Raw genomic sequence first — 23,770 nt, 5'->3', positions numbered from 1 at the left:
TCCCTCGTCATCTGCAGAGGTGCCCGCGGTCCCCAGCACCTTCAAGCCATGGACCCGGGGGCACAGCTGGTTGAGCTCCTGTCCAGCCCAGACCCCACACGCCTGCTGGGAAGAGACTGTGGCCAGGCCTCCTCCAAGGGAGGAGCCGGTCAGTCAGCGCAGAGGCAGCAGCTCTGTCTCCCCAACTCCCTCCACCCAAGGTGGGCAGGGAGCAAGGCCACACTCACCGCAGAGGCTTGGAGACTTGTGAGCTGAATTTGGTGAACTCCCCCGGTGCCGTCCACTCGGTGCCCAGCTTGGGGAAGGAAGAAAGAGTGTGTGAGAGCGCAGGGGACACCATGGGCCAAGCAGGCACAAGGCCCAGACCCCATCAGCTCCTCCACCTCCGTCCGGCACTATGCTGTGCTGCAGAAAGGTTCTTCAGGCAGAAGGACATCCCAGGAGCTCTATCCCAGAGCCTGCTTGTCCCCAGCCATTGGCACTCCTGCTACAAGAACTTGTCACCAGCCAACACCACCAAGATCCCAACAACACATGGGTGCAAGGACAGACCACAGAGTTTCCAGTTAACAGGAGTTAACGCCAAGAAAAAACAGGAGCAAGTATTAAATCTCCTATTCTGGGACATAAGCTGGTCTTTGGTAGCTACAGCTAGGATGGGACCAAGGGGCAGGTGGTCCTTCAGAAGCCAAACCAGGTCTGGCCAGGGGCAGAGGTGGTACCAGACTGAAATAGCCCAGCATTTCCCAAGGGAGCAAAGAAGCAGGGGAGCTGCCTCTGGCAAAGTCACACATGGACCCTTTAAGGGCTGCTGCAGCAGAGGAACTTGTGGACAGGAGAATTCGCAGTGCCTAAAGAGCACCCGTGGGTTTGAAACATCGTTAATTGAGCACTACGGAACCCCAGGAGGCACTTGGGATGGTTATCAGCATGCTGGGAGCAAGGAACGAGGCACCCCGAGGGAGGAGATGCTCTCACTGGGAGCTCGAGCATCCCCCATGTAGCGAAAGGCAGAGGGTCGAGGATGATGGCACGTACCTTGCCCACGAACGCAGCCAGCCGGGAGTTGGACGGGCTGTCATCAGAGCTGAGCCAGAACTCTGAATTGTCATCCGAAGCCACAGAAAACTGGAAATCCCCTGCAGAAAGCAAAGGAGAAGCTCACCACCGAGGGATACAGTAGCACAGGCTCAGTCCCGGCGCCTCCTTGTGCAATGGGGAAACAGCGATGGATGGACAGAGGTGATGCGGCCACCCCAGATCCCACATCATGGATGGGATTGGGGCTTCACCTCCCCTGGAAGCAACCAGGGAAAAGTCTTTGCTCCAGAAAGACCCTCATGCCCAGGGGTTTGGGGACTGCCTCCGAGCCTCATGTGGTCTAAGGTGGGGGGAGGAGACAGCTTCTCCACGTTGCTGCAGGGGGAGAAGAGGCCAAGCTCCATCACTCACCATCCTTGAAGGGGTGGATGTAGCCAAAAATCCTCAGCCCATAGTTCTTCCACTTGGGCGACACAGCCAACTTCTTCACTGTGGTGCGGGTCTGTGGGGGAGGAACAGAGACACGAAAGCATGAAGAGTTCATGCCCAGGCTCACGCCTTACAGCAACATCACCCTCACCACCTCCTCCTGGTTATCCCAGGGTCCCCTGTCCCTGGCACCAGAGGGGACATGGAGGTCCCATCACACCCATTTCTTCCTCCATCCCCCAGGCTCACGCCTTACAGCAACATCACCCTCACCACCTCCTCCTGGTTATCCCAGGGTCCCCTGTCCCTGGCACCAGAGGGGACATGGAGGTCCCATCACACCCATTTCTTCCTCCATCCCTGCTCTGCTGGGAATTACCTGCCCCAAACCAAAAAGCCTGTGAGCAAAGATCTTGAGGACCAAGCCCACAGCCAGCGGAGATGCAGCAGCACCCAGAGAGGAACAAGCAGACCCTCCCTCCGACCCACCAGCATCAGGCCTGGGACTCACGTGGGGAAAGAGAGGAAAATGGAGGTTCTTCCTCAGGTGCCTCACAGCTCCTCCACACCAGTCTTCGAAGACGTGCAAGTTTGCCTTCCCTTTGTACTGTGGGATGAGAGAGGGAGATGAGCAAGGTGTCCCCTCGCATCCCCCCTCACCTGCCAAGGACAGCGTTAGGGCAGGCTGAAACATGGATGTCAAGCCCTAGGGATGTCACTTGTGTGGACTCAGCTCTTCTGCAGTGACACCGAGCTCCCATCCCTGTGTCAGCCCCAGGGTCACAGAGCCAACCCCCAGGAGATCACCCTCCTGCTGCCGCTGCTTTGGGTCCCAGGCACACTTGGATAAGGGACGTTGTCTGAACACGGCACCAAAAGCCTGACGCCATCCATCCTGCATCCTCCCCCAGCATCCATCCCACCAGCACACAGCCAGCACCCAGAGACAGGTGCAGCGTGGACCCATCCAGAGAAGACAGGCAGCAAGTTGTCCCCTCGCACACCCACGCAGACTGATGAGGGGCTGACACACACCCATGGCCTGCACACAGGCAGCTCATCCTCATGGGCACCAGGCTGACCCCAGGACCAGGCAGAGGCCCCAGGACAGGTGATGGAGAGCAGGGAGGAGGATGGCTGGAGATGGCTTTGGAGCCTGCTGCACTGGAGGGACATTCAGTTGGACCTGATGATCTTAAAGGTCTTTTCCAACCTAAAAGATTCTGTGATTCTATGACGTGGGCTGCAGGCTCCCCAGCGAGGGACCTCCTTCTCTACCATACCCCGCCTTTGCTGCTCCCTGCCCACCCACCTGCTCGTTCCAGGGCAAAGCCTGCCTGGTCAGGTTGAGTTTGGGGTGCGTCGTGGCTCGGTTGGACCGTTGGCCTCTGGAAAACCAGCCGTCCAAGTCCTGCCCATCATTCTGCCGAGGAAGCAGGAGGGAGAGATGAGATGAGAGATGGAGGGGATTTGGGCCAGCCTGGCTGTGCTTGCAGGATGGCTCCCTAGATCTAAACATCTCATTTTGCACATCAAGTGTTGCCAAACCCAGGTGAAAGCTTTCGAGGCTAACAACAAAGGAAAGCAGGGGCAAGGCAGAAAAGTATTGGCAAGGTGTCCCGGGGAGTAGAGTTTCAAAATGTTCCAGCCAAACTTGTTTCCCTTCTGCTGAGAGAAGCTTCTCTAAAACAGTGAGTTTTCTGTTCACCCAAACCGTCTGTCTGGCCTGATGGGCTACTGGAAATGGTATCCCTTGGGCTCTGCCTCCGAAAGAGCAGAAGCAATCTCTGTGCCCAACACAGGCTGAGCAAGCAGGATGTTCCTGCACTCCCCCTCTTCCTTTACAGTGGATTAGGTTAATCTGATTGCTTGTGTCTTGTAATTCAGAGGGATTAGGCGAGCACTCACCTGCCCCCAGCTTGCTGAAAAGGTGGTGGGTGGCAATGAAGAGCCAGGCGCTTCTGGAGCCCAACCAGAGCATCCTCCTTGTACACCACGTTTGCAGCTGCAGGCAGAGCTGGAGCAAGCCAGTGCCACCCCAGGGCACTGTTCCAGCTCGCTGCCGTCACAGTCCAGGGAGCACAGGCGGAGGGGTGGGGGACCAGCCAGCACACAGGGACAAAAAAGCCACTGACCCTCTGCAAAGCGACCACCGACCTGCCCCTCTGTCACATTTGAGGTGATGGGAAGCTGTACCTGTCACAGGGGTACCTGGCTGGTGTCACAGCCCATCGTCACACCAGCGACACCTGCACTCAGTACCAGCCCTCTCCAGGAATGGGACCGAGGGGGGCACGGATGTCCGGGCCACCTGTCTCAGGAAGATCCACCGTCCCAATCGCCCATGGCCTCAGCCAGGCAAGGAGGGACTGTGCCGCCCCCCAAAGAGCAGAGCTGACCCCCCCTCGAAAGCAGAGCCCAGCTCCGAGCCCAGATGAGGGGAACCGCAGCACTGACAAAACACAGCCTGTTAGGATGCACAGTGCCAAAGAAATAATTAGCAATCTTGGCCTAAATGAACTCATTAGCATCCCAGAGGAGGGGAGTGGTACCCTTGGATAACATTATTAAGGAGGTGGCGTAATTGTGCCACACTTGTTGGAAGGATTCACCCTCCTCTCGGAAAAAGCCGAGAGACACAACTCCTGCTGTCCCCCTCTGCCCTCAGCGCAGGTTTGGTGCTGGGTTTCTCCAGACACCTCATTTTCCTCCTTTGTCCATTTCTTCCTGATTTACGAGGATCAGAGCAGGGGTCATCCCTTCTCACCCATCCCCTGCCAGCCAGCCAGGCGCAATCAGCCTCTTCCCTATTCTTATTTTTCACCGACTAATTGCTGCCTAGCCTGAAGCCTGGCTCTCCTGGCTGGCACATGGCTCTCCACCCCCAGCAGCTGGAAAAACCTCTTGGTCCCTCTATGGAGAGGGACCAGGACAGGCCCCCATCACACGGGTGAGATGGGTAGAGAGGATGAGCCACCAGCATCCCTGCTCTGCCCCAAAGATAAAGGGCCAGCTGTGCCAACAGCGAGATCTGCAGCTGGGGGCTCACCAGGAGGGAACTTTTCCACTGCCTTTTTGGAAGCAGCATTTTTTTTGCTCTGGTTGGTCGACTCCTTTTGAGCCGGGCTGTTTGCTTTCAAACTGGAGTGAACTTTTCCCCGTCTGCCCCAACAGAGGGGACTATTCAGCCCGGCTCCCCGCAGATAGGGACCTGGGTGGGTTATTTGCTGAAGGTGGGGACAAACCAGCCTTTTAATTGCAGAGCCAGCGATGCTGTCCATGTCCAGCAGCTGCGAAAGACACGGGGCAGGGCTACACATAGATGGGCCATCGAGAGGGCTCCGGGCACAGGGACTCGAGGCTTTCCCCCTCCCTCCAGAAACAAAACACTCACCTGTGCTCAAAGCACCGTGGCCTGGGCACAGCCCACGTGATGCCCACCCCAATGGCAGCGGGCTGTCACCAGGACTTGCGGCAGTTTGGCAGTGAGCTGCTGTTTGAACAGGGCAGGGGACACCATATGGCTCCCCTCTCCCGCCATCCCCCCGCCCGCCCTGCTCCAAAGCCTCTTGGTGACAACAGGGTGAAGAGGGGACAGCAGGGTGCTGAGCAAGGGCTTGGTGACAAGTTGAACAGGGACATCAGGGCATCCTCTGGCTACGGTGCCAAGTGCCTCCCAGGCTGTTAGCAAGGAGAGACCCTCCCTCCAGCTTGTTTGGAGACCCCATCTGGGGTATACTGGGTCCAGTTTGGGACTCTCCAGTCCAGGGCAGGCAAGCAGAGGTTAGCAAGATGGAGCAGAGGACACAGGAGAAGGTGGCTTTGCCCAGCAAAGCAGGACCCTACTGTCACTGGCAGCTACACAAGAGTGAGGTGCAGAGATGATGCCAAGCTCTTCCCAAAGGAGTGACAGGGTGAGAGGTAGAAGGCGCAACACTAAAACTTTCAATGTGATATTGGGGATTTGGTTTTAATCCACCATGAGGGCTGCTCAGCAGAACTAGAGAGGTTGTGCCCTCTCCACCCTTGGATCTGCTCAGCTGGACAAGGCTCGGAGCACCCTGCTCCAGCTGGCCGTGTGTTGGGCAGGGGACATGGACCAGCGACCCCCAGGTCCCTTCCCACCGACCCTGCTCCGGCTCCCCCATTACCATCGGCTCCTCCTCACGGCTCTCGCTGGAGTCCTCGGCTTTTCCCCGCCGTGCCAATGCCTGGGCTGCCGCCGGCCGCCGGCCGGGATCGGTCACCTCCCCCAGCCTCTCGCCATCTGCGAGGGGAGCAGAGGAAGGGGTGAGACCACAGCCACCCCCTCCCCATCCCAACACGACTCCTCTTCTGGGGACACCTCTCGCCCTGGCACAGGCAGGCGCTGCCACCGCCGCTGCTCCCAGCGAGGAGGGGCACATGCAGGGATGACAGCGGGGGGCTCTGGCTGTGATTCCCCTCATTACATTTGTACTAAGCAGCTTGCAGCAGCTTATCACCATCAGGTTTAATTACACCCCCTGCAGCCCAGCTCACGGCCCTTTACGTAAGAGACAGACGGGATAAGCTCCTGTGGGATCTCATTCCCATCCATCCTCAGGGAAGTGTCCTTGCTCCCCCTCCCACTCTGGGCTCTGGCTCTCCCAGAGCATCCCATGGCACTGCCCAGAGCACACCAGGTCTGAGCCCCCCCCAGACATATTCTCCCCAAACCCACCTTCCCACCGCACCACAGTAAAGGCACCACTGCAAAGACCTCGCTAATGGGCTCATCACAGACGCCTTCATTACCGTGTGCTGCGTTAATTATTCCCAACCTACGGGCTCCCCCTGTAGCTCCCACCCATCTTCCCCAGCTGCGGAGGGAGGCTTTATTTTAAGCCACCCTTGCATTACAATAACCGACTCCCCTCAAAATAATGGTGCGGACTTGGAAAATGTATTAGTTATTTGGGGCGGGGGGGCACATCCCCTTTCTCTGCCACAGCAGATGGGTGCCTCTAAACTTTTTAGACAGTGTCCCAAAACCTGGTGGGATGGAGGGAGTTTGCAGCTCAGCCATCACCCCCGACGCCGGCACACGGCTCGGCTCTGCCTTTCAAACCACTGCCAAGGGAAGCTCCACACGATGCTCAGAGAGGTGGGTGTCCAAGAGCCACCGCGGTGAACAACCCTGGGTCCCCCCAAAGAAACCAGCTGCCCCCCTATCGCAATAAGGGGGAGCCCCAGACATCATGAGCAGTGGCACAGCCCCGTCCCCCAGCCACCGACATCGCGGCAAGGGGGTTGCTGACACCCTCCCAAGGGTACGGCAAGATGTCCTCCCGCCCCTCCACACCCTCCCTCCCCCTACCAGCAAGTCCTGGGGCGCTCCCACCCCCACAAAGTGGAACAGCCTCAGTGGCTGCTGTGGTGGGAGCTGCCGGGGCGGCGAGGAGAGGCCTGGGGTGCCCCCAGAGCCCCCCGCCTCCCATGCCATTAGTATTCCAGCCACCGCACAGCCGGCGTCGCCTTGGAGATGGCAGCACAAATCCCATCCCCACCGCGAGGACAGGAAATTAAGCTCTAAAGCCCCTTCTTCAGCTCTCAGCCATTCTTCAGCCCCTGGCAGCTCCGACTCTCTCCTGGCAGCTCCCTGCCTCCCTCCAGCCACCCTCCTCCATCCCCGCATCCCTCAGGAGGGTGATGGGCAGCATCGCAGGGAGCAGCGGGACTGCATCCAGCTCTCATCTCCTCCGCTCTCAAGACACCCCCCCCCCCCGCTCATCACTCCCAGAGATGCTCCTGCAAGCACAGGCAGTGGAAATAAAGCTGATCCTTGCTGTGCCGAGGCTCTGGTATGGAGCGCTGGGGACAGCATTATTCCCCCCCCCACTGATCCGTGGATTAACCACGGCCACAAGGAGGAATTCAATGCTCCCAAGGGACCTGCCAAAGGATGGGATGCAGCAGCCAGCCCCACGGTACCCACTCAGGGCGTCTCTCCTAGCCTTGGAGGAGACAGATCCATCTCCCAAGGGATTTGCTGGCTCAGCACCCGTTTGCAGTGCAGGCTGGGGGTGCCGTGCTGCATGTCCTGCCCCAAGATGGACTAACCCCCTCTCCGGGTCTCTGCTGCCCAGCCCTGGGTGCTGGCGAGCAAACCTGAGCCAGCAGCATCCCAGCTGCACCCACAGGGATGGGGGATGGTTGGACGTCGTCACCCCCGCTTCGTTCAGCCCTTTTTGCTCACATCTGGGTACCGCACCCAGGTTTGGGCCCCTGCTGCAAGGCACTGGGTAAACCGGCGAGAGATTATTTGATACAAATTGGAGCAAAGTGGGGAAAAAACACATGCTGCGCCCAGCAAGGCTGTGGAAGCTCTATCCTTGGAGCTCAAGACACAAAGCCATGGCCCCCCTGCTCTCTCTTCATCCCCATCACCCAGCTCCATCCTCATCAGGGATCCTCTCGAGCTCAAGCAACTCCTCTCAAGGAGCAGGACAGGGCTTGTGCTCCCTGCTCTGGTTTGCATCAAAATCAAACGCCACCACTGCTCTGATGGGGTTTGAGTAACACCGAGGCTCAAAACCTGTGTGCCTTCAGCAAACCCCTCTCTCTTCTTGGTGGGAGGCAAGCGCTCACTCCGAGAGGCACCCGCATCCCAGGAGAAGTGAAAGCGCCAGCAAAGCCCCAGTAAGAGGCTTCCGTGCCAATGTTTATTCCCCTGCAATTTAAATATTGGATAGGACAGTCAAGGGCAGCCTTAGCCAAACATCCAAATGCTAATCAGCCTGTGTGGGAACTGCAAATAAATGCCTGCCTTGATAAGGGGAAGGAAAAGCCATCACCTTGTACCAGCGAGCATCACTTTGCTCCCCCAGAAGAACGGAGCCCCTTTGGTCTGGACCTCAGCCCCACAAGAGAGGAGCAGGTCGGGGGGCACAGGAGGATGAGGAGGGAGAAAGCAGCGCTGGGAGGAAGGAGGGTTGCAGTTTGCCCCAGCTTGGTTTCCTCCTATGCATCCTCCCAGCCCAGCAAGACCCGTGAGCCATGCCCAGCCCAGCTGCTCCCCCCGCATCCCCTCCGGGACATGCAGCCAGCACTGCTGTGGCGCTGATTCTGCTGGCCTGCCTCCTCCCCTCGCCCAGGGGCCAGAAGAGCCATGTACGGGCGGGTAGCAGGGGCTGAGGCTGGGGGAAGGCCAGGAGGAGAGCAAGGGACCAACTTGCTTAGAGGACTGTGTTACCCGGGGGGATGCTCGGCAGGGATGCATTAAAAGCTCTCCCCCAGAGAGCGCAGGAGCGATGCTAACGCTTTCAGAGCCACCTCTGAATCACAGCAGCCTCCAGACACAGAGCCAGGGCCAGCAGCCCTCCTCACGATGAGGCCACGGGTGCAAGGGACAGACCTCATCGCACAGCACCGACCAGAGTGACGCCTCCCCGGCAGAGAGGAGCTTCCCCGTTATCACAGCCACACAGACCCCCGTGCCGCCTCCCCCTCGGCTGGGAAGCACAGAGGGCCTTTCAGCAGCACAACCCTGCCTCCCTGCCTCCACACCTCCCTTCTCCGCTGACGACACGCAGCTCCCTCGCCCCAAACACAGCCCCTTTCTTCGGTTAGGGTTCGGAGCCGGGATTTCTCCTGTAGCTTTCTGGACCCTTTCCAAACCCTCCAACGTGGTTAGAGATGCCCCTCACTTACGCTTCCTCTCGTATCTCCTAATTGCTGCTAATGAGTCTCCCCTCTACAGTCACTTGCTGCAAGCTGACTCCGCTCTCACACTGTGTGCCCAGGCCAGTCACAGGACAAACCCTGACAGCCCGGCAGCACGGATGGGAGGGCGCCTGCAAAAGGAGCAGGGCTGGGATTCCTAAAACCCCCAGTTCTGGCCCTCCAGCTGGATGCTCAGCCCCGATAAGCTCCGACTGCTCAACAGGAAGGATCCCACAGGCAGACATCAGGTGGGACAGGCTGGTCCTGGCCATCAGGGTGGAACGGATGGAGCCACTGGAGAGAAACCACAGGGATGGGATAGTGGCTGGGCAGCGCCTTGGCATGCTCTGCCCAGCTCCAGCTCCAGCCATGGCTCTGCTGCCTGCCCCAGAGGTGCTCACCTGAGGATGAAACTCCCTGAGCAGCAGGTGAGAACTCTTTGGGGATGAAGAGCATCAGCTAAGTGGTGGGCATGGCACTGGAGGAGGCGGCAGCACTGCCCAGGACCTCACAACATCCTCCCATCCCACACAGCTCCTCAGTCAGGGTCCAAACCTGCTTCACTCCAGGCTGTGTGTCCTAGTGAGCAATACTGAGCCCTTGGGGCCTCAGGGGTGAGACCACTTCCTTCGGGAGAAGCCTCCAGCAGCAGCAGCTGCAGATCCTCAGGTATTTTTCTGACCCCAAAGGGCACCTGGGTTCAGCCAGCGAGAGAGGAAACGATGCACCCCAGCCCCGCGTGCCCAAGCACACTGGTTGGGTAGGATTAGGGGAACAGTCCCCGTGCAATCTCCTAGCCCTTTCCCAGCAAGCTGACCCTACAGAGTGGACGTGTGGAGTGATTCATCCCTCACCAGGAGCCACATCCTGCTGAAACACAGCCCTCAGCAGGGCTGCCCACACCCTGCCTGCCCCACACATCCCTGCCCAAGCCCAGCTGCCTGCAAAGCCCCGATAAAGATCAGGGGAGACGGCTGGGACCAGATAGGGCTGGAAAAATGATAACTTTCAAGCAGAAAATAATGTCTAAGCTCAAACCCCCCAAATCTTGTGCTGGGAGAAAAAAAAAAAAGAAAAAAAAAGGGCAAAGCATTTAAGCTGCAATTTGGAAATGCCCCACAGGGCCACCCAGGAGCTGTGGTTTGGTTTCCCAGGCCCTGTGTCACCTGTGAAGGTCTGACACCTTGGCCAGCCTCCCCCTTGGAGGGGCACAGCACCATGCCCCAGGGGACACGGCTGACGAGGACAGCCTGGTGGCGGGAGGAGATGCCCATAAATGCGAGGGAGCCCCAGCACTGCTGCACGCAGGAGCCCACAGTTCCCCACCAGCCATCCCAATGAGCAAGCCATGACTAGAGCAATGGAATAGGAGATGGATGGATTTAGCTCAGTCCTTCAAGAAATCCCCTCTGGTGTGACCATCTGCTCTCCTGTTATCCCATTCCTGCAGCAAAATCCACGCTGGATGGGAGCTGGGTGGGCAGAGCTGCCTCCAGTCCAGCTCGAGCAGCCTCACCATCATTCATCCCTGAAACACCAGTGGACTGGGCTGCAAGGGGTTTCCAAAACCATCCAGGTGTGTTCAGAGCTGCATCTTCACCTGGATCCCCACCTCCTGGCCCAAAGACGAGCTGAGAAGCAGCACCACCATCCATGCATAGAAGATGAGGAAAGGGAAGGAGAAACACAACCAGAGCCAGAGCTCAAGCATCCCCAACCATGCCAAGCTCTGTGGTCAAAACCCAAGCTGGAGGTGGGTTTCACTGCTCACACAAGCCTGGGATTTGCTGCTCTCCTCAGCATCCCAAAGCTGCTCCCCAGCACATCCCAAAGCCGAGGGACAGGCAATGAGGGTAAGATGTGGGAAGAGCACTGGCCCTGGGCTGCCTCCCCTGAGGGATAACTTCATCCCATGCTGCACTTCCCAGCAACGCAGGCCCCCTTTTTGGCCTGGGGAAGGAGCCTACCAGAGTAGCCAGCTCCAATGCTCAAAAATCAGGCAAAGCCTTTGGAGGCTGGAAAACACAAGGGCCTGGGTTAATTCCCTTTATTCCCGCTGCCAGCTGCTGCAGGAGACCTTGGGAGCAACACAGGAGATTGCTGAGGGACCTTCACAGGCACGTGCCACTTCCTCGCCTTCCTGGGCAAATACAGATACAAGAGGGAAGGCCAGGGAGGAGCTGGGAGGGATGGATGCCCTGCATCTCTGTGCCGTGAGGAAGCACTGCTCAGGAATGTGCTGGCAACACCATGACAACACCGTGAAAGTCAGGATGCTGAGGACCAGGTTTCAGGCATGCCGAGCACCCCAAGTCTAAGCTGACATCTTTTGAAATCCACCACTCAAGCAAGGTCTGTGCACGTCCTGGCTGCTCCTGATCTCTGAACTTCTGCAGGATGTTTTTGAGCTCTCTGAATCCAGAGGGAGAGGAGAAGGACAAAGCTTCTCCAGCATCCAGTCCAGCCACTCCGAGTCCATCCTCACAGCTGGGAAACAACACAAGGCTTCCGTAAAGAAAGCCCAGCCCACCCATCCCATCTCTCCCCATGAAGAAAAGAGAACTCAAACCCTACCAAACCAATGACCTCACAAAGAAAGTGGGGGAATACACCAGCCCTGCTCTTGGGAAAAGCCTGGTGGTGGAAAGAGAGGGGACAGAGCCTCACTCGTGGTAGCATGTGAAGCTACAACCATGCCAAAGGGGAACGCCAAGTTCCCAGCGAGATGCAGTACCCTTGTTGGGAGGATGCAGCAAAAGAGGGATGAAGGCAGCAACCCAAACCAGAAGACAGGCCAGAGATGCAGCGAGCAGGCGAGCAGCTCAGGGAGGACCATCCCGAGGACCTGCCAGGGGTTCAGGGGATAGAAAAGAAGGGCAGCAAGAACAGACACCAGATCTGCAGCTGCAAAAGCGACAGGGTTAAAACTGGGTTTACACCCCCAGCGAATTCAAGGTGATCTCTCCCTGCCTTCAGAGCTTGGTCGCCAGTAACAAATTAATCCCAAACCACATCAGGACGCAGAGCAGAGTGATGGCTGGGAGGTGCCCACCTCTGCAGGAGCTAGCAGAAAGGAGAAGTGCCCTCCCCAGGGCTCTGGTGCCCATCCTCAGATCCCAGGGAGCTGCTAACACTCCTGTTTGCCCCTGCAATGTAAATGGTGGCATCCCTCTGGCCATGCAGGATGCTCCCAGGATGCTGCCACCGGGCAGAAAACTGAGCCCATACCCTGGTGCTCAACCCCTGAGGGCTGAATGTGGGCACCCTGCCGTGACAGGGCTCGGTGGGAGCAGAAGGAGCAGCAACATGAAGCGAGGTGACATTTAAACTCAGATACAACTGCAGCAAAGGCGGTGATGTCAATGTTTTTATTAAACCCACTGGTTTAACTACCGACAGCCCGGTGCTCTCCAGCACAGACACAGCCTCCAAGTCAGCCACTGGAGAAGAGAAGCATAAGCATCCCTCCACCAAGCCTCCTAACGAGCTGTTAAGCAATTATAATTAGCCAGCAAGGAGTCAATATTGCAAACCTCCTTCCACGACTGCAAAAACACAGCGCTGCCCCCGGGGAAAACCCCACCGTGCTGCCTGCTCCAGGGCACCAGGGGAACCCAGGCAGCGGGTGCTCACAGGGGCCCGGTGACAGCTGGGTGACAGCAGATGATGTTGATGGCACCAAGGTGAATGGGGCTTGTGACCAGTATGGGGGTGCAGGATCAGACCACTGGCCAACACTTCCCTGCCTCCTTCGGTCACTCTTGCCTGCTTAGGTGCAGATTTTACCCGCCACTGGCCGAGAATAAGGTTTTGTTTCAGTCCTGGGTCACCACCTCAAGGAACAGATGCCTCACCAAGGAAGCCAGAGGAGCGAGAGGATTTTTTTCCATCCTCCCTCAAACCAATCCGTTTCATGCTGTTTACCCACTCTGTGACAACCCTCTCGGCTGGAGCAATGGAAATCGATGCAGAATTGCTCAGGGCTGGCGATGGAGCTGCCATGAGACCACTCGAACTGACAAACACCCACTGACAGAGGCAGCCCCAACACTTCCACGCTCAGCTCAGGGTCCCAAATCCCTCCTGTGTATTGACAGCACCCAGATCTCCCCCATCTTCCCCCAGCTCACACCTCACCATGCATCCAATGGCCTCTGGTCCCCATCGGCTCCAGCATCTTTTCATTCTGCACCAGCTCCAAAGTGAACCAGAGCAGCTCTGGCCAGACCACGCTCCCATCCCTCCACCCTGCCCATGCGAACAGGGATGATGCTCACTCACAGCCGTTGGCACAAAGATTTCGATTCCTGGGACGTAGCCTCCTGGAAAAGGTTGCTCGTAGCCTGCGATGTGCTGAGAATCAGGCAGGATTCATTTCACACTAAAAATATTTCAGCCTCCACGCTGCCCTGCAGACAGCCTGCGGGGTTCACCGTTTCACCTGCCAGCTTTCCAACCCGTCTCAGCCAACATCTGGCTGATCACCACCAGCCCCAAGTGCTTTGAACCTTCCCTTTATCTTTAATTTGGCAGTGAATTTGGCTGAGCTCTAACCGTTTGCAGAGACCATCTGCTCCCGTTTAGGCTCCCCCTAAAATCCTCCTGCACTCACACTCGTGCGGTCCCCACTGATCAGCAGCCGGCTCCCACCCGGCTCCTTGCTCAGCCAAAATCCTTCCTCGGCTGCCAATACCTTGGGATAGCTGCTTGCCCCCTCCCAAAGAGCAGCTCCAGAGAGGCCCGGCCAGGGCACAGCACAGGGAAGGGATGGGGCGGGGGGAGATGCATGGCAGTGCTGGGAAGGATAAAGCTCCCAAACACCAATGCAAAGAGCTCCTGGTGCTTGGGAACAGCCTGTACCATGGGGCGTGGGAAGTGCTTCACCCTCCCCGAGCATCTCCAGATGTGCAGCGGCTACACCTCTGGAGCGGAGCGTTTGCCTAATAAAAAGGCGATATCCCTGCCCCAGCCCTTGCAGCTCCCACCTCCAGGCCCGGGATGGCTGAGACACATGTCACCCCCCTAGATACCCTTCTGGGTGACCCCCGTGGCACCTCCCAGTGCAGCCATGTCCACCTCAACGCCTGCTGCCAGAGCAGCACCATGCCCGGTGCTGTCACGGGCTTGGAGGGCACCGAGCCAGCCGGCTGCGGGACAGGGCTGTGTGGCACTGCCACAGCCGGTGCCGGCATGCCGGGACCCACCTGCTCCTCACCCCCCCTCTGCCGCCACGCTCCCTCAATCGCCCCTTTGATGCCGAAGCCGGCAGCACAGAGAGGGCTGTGACCGCGGCCATGCAGCTGGCACCCGGCTGCGCTCGCCTCCTGCATCCCTCCCAGCCCAGCGGACACCGGCATGAGCAAAGGGCACTGCCACGCCAAATCCCTCAGGATGCCGATGCCGTGCTGGATGAGCAGAGCTACAGGTCCTTCCGCATCCTCTCCAGGATGCTCTGAATTGCAGGGCAAGGCCAAAGGAGAAATGCCATGCAGCCGAAGGACCGGCTGCCCCTGCGACTGGACTGCCGGGCTTTCCAGAGGCCCCTTCCACAGGGATCTGCCCTTCTCCCAGCCACCGAGGTGGTGACCGGTGACCCCAGCTCGCTGCAGACTGCAACAGCTCTGCACTTAAAGGAGACTTCAAAAGAAGCCCCCAGAGGAGGAAACGGCATACAAAATTAATTGACAGCAAATGCCTACATTAAAAGGGATGGAGAATATTTTTTCATCGGGTTGTTTTATGTCTTTTTTTATGTTTTTGAAAGGACTTGGAAGAGGCTGAAGAGTGATGAAGGGATACAGCACTTTGCTCTCCTCTGCCGTTCTGCAGGGACCCCAGCCACAAACAAGCCCACAACATCCTCTCCTTGGCGAGGGACCCTGCAGTTTCCAGGAGGGCAAAGCAAAGAGCGAAGCATCCCTAGAAATAAAGTTGCATCCCTGCTCCTGCTGCTGCACGCTCAGTGCCGGAAATCCTGGGGCACACAGGGTGAATCCCCAGGGATCTGATCCCACCCTCACCCACCCCACATGAATATTCCGGGCAGAGGGAGCCGGACCCAGGGTTATAAAGCCCTTTTCCCTGCGTACAGGATCAGATCGGAGCTCCCCCCACATCCCGCTTTACTGGTCATGGCTGTGGGCAAGGGGACCGGCTCCCACACAGCTTGGGACGCCCGTGCTGTCACTCCAGTTTGCCATGACCCCGGGGACACATGGCTGGAGCAGGGACAGGATCAGGCCCAGGCCCCTGGTGCCCCCCACTGCTGGTGCATCAGAGCAAGCCCTCAGGCCCCCAAGGCCAGCAGGAAGGCTGAGCTCAGGGTAAATCACCCCGGCGCAACCCGTTTGTTTTCGCTTGGCTACCAAGCCCCGCAGCTCCCCACCTCCCCAGCCCAAGGGGCTCTTCTGGGAGCCCCATGGATGCCAAGGGAGCTAGATCACAGCCTAGCTGGGGAGGCGATGCTGCGGGGCGGCTCGAAGCCAGCCATGCCTCTGAAGAGCTGCATTTTTGCCTTTGAATAACCCAAAATAGGCACGTGCCAAGTTTTTTTCCATACTTCTCCCCCATCACCTGCCAAAAAGCCCCGGGATGCCCGCAGCCCCTCCCCATAAAGGACAGGGCTTGCTTGTCCACCCACCCGCCTCCTTTTCCACCCGGCTCCCCCTTGGCAGGTCCGGTGCGGTGACAAAGGGCCGATTGAGGGCAGAGGGGCACCTGAGCGGAGCAGGGCAAGGAGCCCAGGGCAAGCGGGCCACCGCCCAGCAAGGGAGATGAGGGCTGGAGGGCTTCCCAGCTGGAGAAAACTGTCCCAATGGCACCGACAGCAGCCCGTTCCCCTGGCTCCAAAGCTCCCTTTTCAGACCAGCCTGCCCCAGCAGCAGGACCCCGTGCTGAGCAGGGGTCCGTGCACAGAAGGCAGCCATTCCTAGCAGGGGCGGGAGAGGGGGAGCAATGCCAAAAGACATTAAAGCAGCACCCAGCCTGCTCTCAAAGCCCGCTGCCCTTCCTCTTCAAAGGGCTCTTTCTCATCCTCTTCCCTACCTGCTCCCAGCATTCCCGACAAAAGGGATGAAACCCACCGTGGTTTGCAGCGTTTCAGCCTCTCAATTAAAATCAACGGATACATCGCCACACGTTATCCCCCGCAGCTCAGGGAAAGGCTGCTGCACGCCATCCCAGACCTCGCTCCTGCTCTCCCTGCACACCCCATCCCGGAGGACAGGTCCCCAGGGAGGGACAGGCAAGGGCACTAGGCTCTGTGGGCAGCGCTGGGCTGAGTCGAACAAAGACCCTCCAACCGGTCACTGCCCCCGGCTCGGGGTGGTTTGGAGACCCTCCGGGCCACGGCAGAGCAGCGTCCCCGGCTCTGCACGCCAGCAGCTCTTCTTAGATTCACGAGGGCACACGGGCCGGCAGCACCGTGCCCGCTGGGTATCAAAGCCCGGCTGGGTTTCCCTCCCAGATGGCCCCACTTTAGCCACAAATTGGCTTTAGCACCCTCAGCACGCATCCTGCACTCCCCGAGTTGCAAAACCCTCCCAGCACCCAGCTCACAGCACCAGCACTCATTCAGCACGGGCAATACCACCACCACCACCACCCCCCCCACGCCAAATCACTGCCCTGGTGAGATGGCTGCTGGGGGTGCAGGACCAGCCCCCCCACACCCCTGCTAAGAGCCATTTTAGATTTTTACTGTAATTTTTTCCCCTTTCTTCCTTTCTATTTTTTTCCCCTTTCCACCTGGCATGCCAGTATTTCCACCCCATTGACTCAGAGCGGTTTCCAGCCGGGAGAACACCGTAATGGCCTCATTATTTCAGATGAGGAATCTGTGTGTTCAATTAGGCAGAGAAGGGTAATTATCTACTTGTAGAAGATAAGAAAAGGGGGGGTATTTTATCAGGGACATAGTACCAGCACGGCTCCTGGCTGAGTCCCCAGATGCTCCAGCTCCATGTGCGACCGTTGGCTGGGCCCAGGGGACACAGGTACCCCCAAACAATCCTCCCATGCCTTTGTCATGCTCCCCAACACGCACAGACCCCACTGCTGCCACTTTGCCTGCTCCTCCCCACCTTACAGCCCCCCCAATCTGCCAAAAAGCCTCATGCCCTGCACCTTCAGCCTCCAGGAAGTATACCTGCTGGGTGACACTTCATTTAATGAGTAATTAACCTTTTTTTCATACATCCTCTGCCAGCTGCCGCAAGCCGGGCAGCATCCTCAGCAGCTGGCAGACAGGTTCTGGCTCACAGTGCCCAAAAAAGATAAGTTATCTCCAAACCTCAGACACCTTTTGGTGCACAGACCCTCAAAGTGATGCTGAAGAGCTGTGCATCCTCCCCAGCCACCTCTGCCCCTCTGGGGACAAGTGTCCCCCCAATCCCTACAGAATCTGGGACCAGGACACACCAGAGCTCCCTGCAGCAGGGACCCAGACAAGAGAGATCCCACGGCCCCAGGGATCGGGGAGGAGGAAGGAGACACGGGAGCCCGGAGGGCACAGTGACCCCCAACTCCCCCCAACTCCCCCACCCCAGCCCAGGGACACCCATTAAGCCCAGGGGAATAGCAGGGACTGGCTGCTTTCCATCGGGAAGGCAATGCATGCCAACAGCTGTGCTCCATCACCAGCTTGGGAGACGTCTCCTACAAAAGTTGAGAGATGGAGAAAAGCAAAGCCCATCCCCACCACGGTGGGAAACCTGGCCAAGGGAAGCAAGCTTTTCACCCCCCCAGCATGGCACAAAGGCAGCTTCAACACGAGTGAGGCAAAGGGGAAAAGCATCTCCCGGTAGAGGGGGGCTGCCCCAGCACCCTCCTCCAGCACAGCTCTGCCTGTCAGCTCTCGCCCAGCTCAGCCCCAAACCCTTCCCTCTCCCCCCAAACTCTCACACCAAGCTTCTTCTTGAATATTTTTTTTTCTCAGATGTATTTTTTTTATCCCACCACACACACCCTTTTTTTTTTTTAATTCATTCAATATTTTTCTAACTAAAATGCTCCGTGGCTCTCCTACTCCAGTTCCCCGCCAGGTTGCAGCAGCAGGACTAGGGTCCATCTACGAGTGACCGAATCCCTTCCCCAGCCTCCACCCAACCCCTCTCCATCATCTTGCTTCCAAAAAGGCTCAGCGGGACCTAAACTCTGGCTTTGCCACACGCTTGCCCAGGCCCTAGGCACCGACTGGAAAATACCAGTGCAAGGAGCAGCATCTCCCCAGAGTGCGGTCCTGAACAGCTAAAGGCATGATCCAGCCTAGGTGAGGTCCAGCTTCCCCTGGGGAAGACCCACCTCCCCACACCCCAGCCAGAGAAGATGCCCGTGCAGCACACGGCAAGAGACAAATCCACACCGCGCCACCGGACCAGCGGAAAACACCACCAGCGCGCAGTCCTTGCCCAGCACCTCCCAAGCCATGATCCCACAGTGCCGTCCCCCCCTCCTGTGTACCCTCTTGTCCCCCTGAGCCTCACACCAACCCCATGGGCCCACAGCCATTCAGCTGCAGGGCTTCGCACCTCCGGCTGCCGCCGCAGACCCCAACCCATGCAGAGCATCCCGAGGGGCCGACTGGGATGCAGGGCACGCAGGGAGGAGGTGGGGGAGAGCAGGAACAGGCACCCACTGGCTTTACCTCCTCTAAACACACCCAGGGAAGGCACCAGCACACAGATATCACTCTATGCATCCTCCCCAGCTGAAGCCCGGAAAACCTCACCCTCGCCCTCGCACCCTGACGGCCGGAGGGACGCGGAGCTGCGCAGCACAGCCAGCCAGCCGCAGGGCCGGCGACCCTGCACCATCTCCCCCCGCCCAGGCTGCCAGCCCGGCAGAGGAAGGCTGGGCCCACGCTGACACCAGGGCGAGCGGCGGTGCAGGGCAGCTCAGGCTCCGCTAACTTGTGGCTGTGCCATTAAGCACGACCCTGCAGCGGAGAGAAGAAAACAAGCGGCGCAGCCTCCCCACAACCCCTCCTTTGAGGCAATGCACAAGCAGCCTCATTTCCTGCTTCTCTTATTAGCATTATCCCGATTTTACCATAAGGCCCCAAAATTTGCAGGATCATGCTGCTGCTACAGTCGGAAACTTTGGGTTTGCCAGCCGAGAGCCTCCCGCAGCCCCAGAACTGCTCTGAGACGCTTGGGAAAGCCACGTCTTGCCTAAATAGCACTAACTCTCATTTCTTTCTGATTTTTTTTAGGACAAAAACCGCTAGGTGAGTTCAGTCCGACCAGGAACGTTACACCTCAAGTTGCACCCGGCAAATATTCCCTGCGGTTCTGTGCCCCCCCCCCCCCCGAGAAGCCCCCAAGATCTGCAGGGTAAAGCCAGGAGCAATTCAGCACGAAGCCAAACCACAGAGCGAGCGCTGGCACCTGCCCCTCCAGATTAGACCCGCCAGAGCATCCTGACGGCATCCCGACAGCATCCCAATGGCATCCTAGGGCGTCATCCAGGCTCGGAGGAGGATGGATTATTTTTTTTTTCCCTGAGAAGCACAGGCTGAGAAAGTGTCGGGCAAGGATGGGAGGGCTGGGTTCGCCCCTTCCAGGCAGCGACAGGCAGCTATAAATGGCCTTCTTTGTCATCGCAGCCAAAGCGCCGGCGGAAAAATGAGGACAGAGCCAGGGGAATGAAGCCCCCCGGCTGGGTTTGGGGTCCCTTCTGGGTCTCCCCCAGTCCCTGCAGGTGCAGCACCAGGGCGCAGTGCCCGTGGTGGGGTCCCACTCCCCCCAAACCCGCCCGGGCGATGCAGGTCCCCCCCGTGGAAAGGGGATGCCCTGGGAGCCCAGCACAGTGGGTGGCACCCACCGCCCTTTTGGATGGGACCGGACCCCCAAACCCCAGCGAAGCCTCGCATGGCGCGGTGATGGCAGCCGATGGGGTCCCCCCGGTGCTGCCCCCGGTTGAAGAGAGGGTGCCCCTACCCGACACCCCCCCCCCCCCCCGTTACCTCTACCGTAGGCGAAGGGGAGGCGCAGGGCGCGGCCCTGGCGCACCAGGCTGATGTGGAGGTAGGTGAACCAGACGGCGAAGGTGAGCAGCACTAGCAGCAGCAGCAGCTTCAGCTGCTTCCGGAGCTTCTTCACCGGGAGCCGCGGCATACTGCCGCCCGCATCGCCCCCCCCGCCGCCGGCCTAGCCCCGGCCCATCGGGCCCCCCGCCCGCCCAGCCCGCTCGCTACGGGCCGGCTGCGAGGGCAGCGGGGCGGCTCGGCGCCGTGCCCCCCGGCTGCCCGGTGCATCGCCGCCGCCCCGGCACCCGCGGGTGGGGGAATGAATGAGCGGAGCCGCGGCGGGACGGGGGGGGCGCTGCGGAACGGACCCGCCCCGGCGGCGCTGGGGCCACGCCCCCTCATCCAGAGCGGCGGCACCGCCAGCCAATCGCGGGACGCCAGGCCTGGGACCGGCGCCAATGGGGGCCCCGCGGGGGTGGAGCCTGCGGAGGCGCCGCGCGTCTCCAAGCCAACGGGCCGGCAGCCCCGCGAGGCGCCGCGGGCCAGGCCATGCTGGGGTGGGGGGGAATCGTGGCCCCGGCCCCGGCCCCGGCCCCGGTCCCGGTCCCTACACGGCGGGAGGGCGGCACGGTGGCGGAGACGAGAGAGTAAGGTCTCTCCGTGCCGCTGGGGCCGGAGGGGCGGGTGACGCGGGTCGCGGCAGGGCCGCCCCCCGACCCCTCTCCCCCGCGGCGGGGATGGTACGTTCCAGCGCGGCTGCGGCGGGGTCTGCGGGGCCGGTCCGCGGGGCCGGGGTGGTACCCCCCGGTCTCCCCCCGCCGGAGCAGGGACCTCCCCCGGGGCTGCGGGACTCCCCGGTCCCTTGCCGGGGTACGGATCCCCCACTCGGGGCTGCGGGACCCGCCGAGGCAGAGACACCCCCCGGGGCTGCGGGACCCCCCGCCGGGGCTGGGACCCTGGGGGCTGTCTGCAAGCGCGAGGGCTCACCCAGTGCAAAGCCTACCAGTAATTAACAATAAAGGCTTAATTACGCTGATGGTGAGAGGCTCGGGGCCAGGCTGAGACCGGCCACAACTCACGGCACCGATGCGCAGGCGGCTGCTCCCTCTGCAGAGCGGGCGGGATAGCGGAGCGTTCCACGTTCCAGCCTCTTTTCCCGCTCCGCAAGCTGAGGCTGCAGCTCCTCCTCGCTGCGGCCCGGGGCTGGGGCAAACACACGGCAGAAATCGGTTATGAGAGACAAAAAAGTAACGTTCACGGCTGGGAAGACTAGAGGGCACCAGCACTCGGGTTTGCATTTCTCCGCGCTCAGCTCCCTTAAGGATGTGGAAGGTTAATTAGCTTGTAATTAAGCCCAATTTAGACAAACACGTAGAGCAAAAGCTCGAGCAAGCCGGGGCGGCGGGGGGCTTGCAGGGCTGCCCCAGCCGGAGGAGGAGGAGGGGGTGGCCAGGACGAAGGGGGTCTCTGTGCAGGCTCTCCCAGCAGACGTGGAAGATGCACATCTGGGGATATTAAGCTGCTGTTGCCCCCGATTTTTGCACCTCTGCAGCAAAGGGAGCAGCAGGCCGTGGGCTGGGCATGGCGGCTGGCACAGCCTCCGGCCGGGGCACCAGGGCTCAGCCTCTCCCTGCCCTGCCAGTAGCCCTGGCAGGTTTGGGAACGCCAGAAGCATCTCCCAGAAAATTCATGCCGACCAAGGAGAGCAGCTGGGACGCCATGTATAGACTTACAAGAGCAAATATTCCTGTGCGTAACGCATCCTAACCCAGCTGTGGCCCTGGAACATGGGGGTCCCGCCGCCCACAGTTGGCCGGGGACAAGCGACTGGGCTGAGCTGCAGGCCAGGATGACACCACACCAAGCATCGAACCTTCACAGCACCACGGTGCCAGGGTGCTGGAGCTAGCTGGGAAGATGGCAGTCACCCTCGCACCTCTGGGGCTGCCGGCACAGGCACTTGGCCTCCCAGTGCCCCAAGCAACCCGGCAAGACCCCGCCAAGAGCCCTGGTTGCAGCCCATCTGGCAGAGCTTCAGGCATGCAGTTGGCTTGGCATCCCCATTCCCCAGCTCGCTGGAAGCCTTCACGCTCCTCACCCTCAGCAGGCTCCGCTCCTCGGGGCTGGGGCCCCACAAGGATGGGGAAAAAGCCTTTTTTTTGTCCCTCTCCCCAAGAACATCAGGCTCCCGCCAAGGAGCTGTGCTCATTAGTAAGATGTCAGAAATCCCACCCGCAAAACACAACAGTTATTTGTTGCAGGATCCCTGGCACTGACTTCCTACTGAATCATTTATTCCGCCAGTTCTCCCCACAGAGGCCAACGAGCACGTGCTCCTGGCTGCAGCCAGTGCTGCCCGCCTGCCGGGCACCAGCATGCCCGCCAGCGGGGCGATGGGTCAAGCATCCCCTGCCAGCTCTGGGGCTTGAGAAGTTATTAAAAGGGCACCAAATCCCCACTCAAAAACACCGTCCCGACCTTCCAGGCTCTTGGCTGCTTTGTTACAGCGCTGGCACCATGTACACAGGGGCTTGGCAGCACTGCTGCTCCTGCACGCTTCCTCCTCCTCCTGCTTTCTCCCCAGTCCCACAGGAGCGGGATCCAGCCTTGTTCTGCCCGAATCCCTCACGGCACATCACTGCCCCGCGGGGGTTTGATGCCCATCTGGGCTGGCACAGGGAGTGGGCTCACTGTGCACCGCTGGGAGCTCTTTCCCCCCTGTTCAATCAGCCAACACATGCTGCTCTCAACGCAACTGGGCAAGCCTCCCACAAACTGAAGAGTCCTGCATTTGCCTCGCAGACCTGCGGACCCTTCCCTAAAGGTGTGCAAAAGCCACCCGCAACCCCAGCATTTTGCTTTCCTGCACCCTCCCTCCAGCGCTTGCCCCAAGAGCATCCCCTTAACTCTGCCCGGCCCCAGTCAGGAGCATCTCCAGGGAATAAATCACCTCTCCAGGGGCTGGGGGTGCAGGTGGGAGCGGGGCCGGGCAGAAGCACCCAGCCAGCAGCGGCAGTGTGGGTTGAACTTTGTCTCTGCCGTCTAGCATCCCAGCCCATCAGCATCAACACAGAGCCCTAAGGCAGGAACGGGGCAGGGGTCCTCCCACACTGCCTTTAGCCCCACCATCACCTCTTGTGCTCAGCCAGAGCCCATCCCCAGCCCCCAGGGCTTTGTGCTCTGTTCCTTCTTCAGCACCACATTCTGCAACCCCTTCTGCCTGGGCTTCATCACGCTCATCTTCTCCATTAAGGCCAGGGGAAAGGCAACCCCATCCCACCACCGCCCTGCCTGGCTCAGGGGTCCTGCCTGCTGCCTGCCCCCACATCAGGGCTCCCTAATCCCATATCTTCCTGTCCCATCTTGTCCCACTCTGCCCCAGCCTGCCTCAAACCACCCCATCCCTGCCTCGCTCCCCATCCTTACCCCCACTCCCTCCTGCCACATCCAACCCCCTGACACCACTCCACACCTGATGTCCCCAGCAAAGCCACAGTCCAAGGGCCACCCGTGCTCCTTCGGTGCTTTGGGAAGGGGGACCTGGGCCACGCAGTGGGTCCGGCTCTCCTCCCACAGCCCGAGCGAGCCCCCAGCCACCTCCTGCCGAGCTGACATTTAATCATCTGGCAGCCCAAGTGTGCTGTAACAAGG

General features: G+C 59.6%; 1 protein-coding gene across 1 annotated transcript in view; it reads right to left on the bottom strand.

The window, feature by feature from the left end:
- The window catches only part of B4GALNT4 (beta-1,4-N-acetyl-galactosaminyltransferase 4), a 30,786-nt gene extending 10,308 nt beyond the window's left edge, over positions 1-20,478 (bottom strand). Inside the window, exons 1-7 of the mRNA XM_055722867.1 lie at positions 20,117-20,478; positions 5,622-5,737; positions 2,783-2,893; positions 1,982-2,077; positions 1,453-1,543; positions 1,039-1,139; positions 228-295 (exon numbers count right to left, since the gene is read on the bottom strand). Coding sequence (XP_055578842.1) covers positions 228-295; positions 1,039-1,139; positions 1,453-1,543; positions 1,982-2,077; positions 2,783-2,893; positions 5,622-5,737; positions 20,117-20,267 — 734 coding nt within the window. The 5' untranslated portion in view covers positions 20,268-20,478. The remainder of the gene's footprint in view (positions 1-227; positions 296-1,038; positions 1,140-1,452; positions 1,544-1,981; positions 2,078-2,782; positions 2,894-5,621; positions 5,738-20,116) is intronic.
- Positions 20,479-23,770: the final 3,292 nt, after the last annotated feature.

The sequence above is a fragment of the Falco cherrug genome, chromosome 10 (assembly GCF_023634085.1).
Source record: "Falco cherrug isolate bFalChe1 chromosome 10, bFalChe1.pri, whole genome shotgun sequence".
Classification (NCBI taxonomy): Eukaryota; Metazoa; Chordata; class Aves; order Falconiformes; family Falconidae; genus Falco; species Falco cherrug.
The sequence above is the reverse complement of the archived record's forward strand: the minus strand, read 5'-3'. Positions and strand labels throughout refer to the sequence as shown.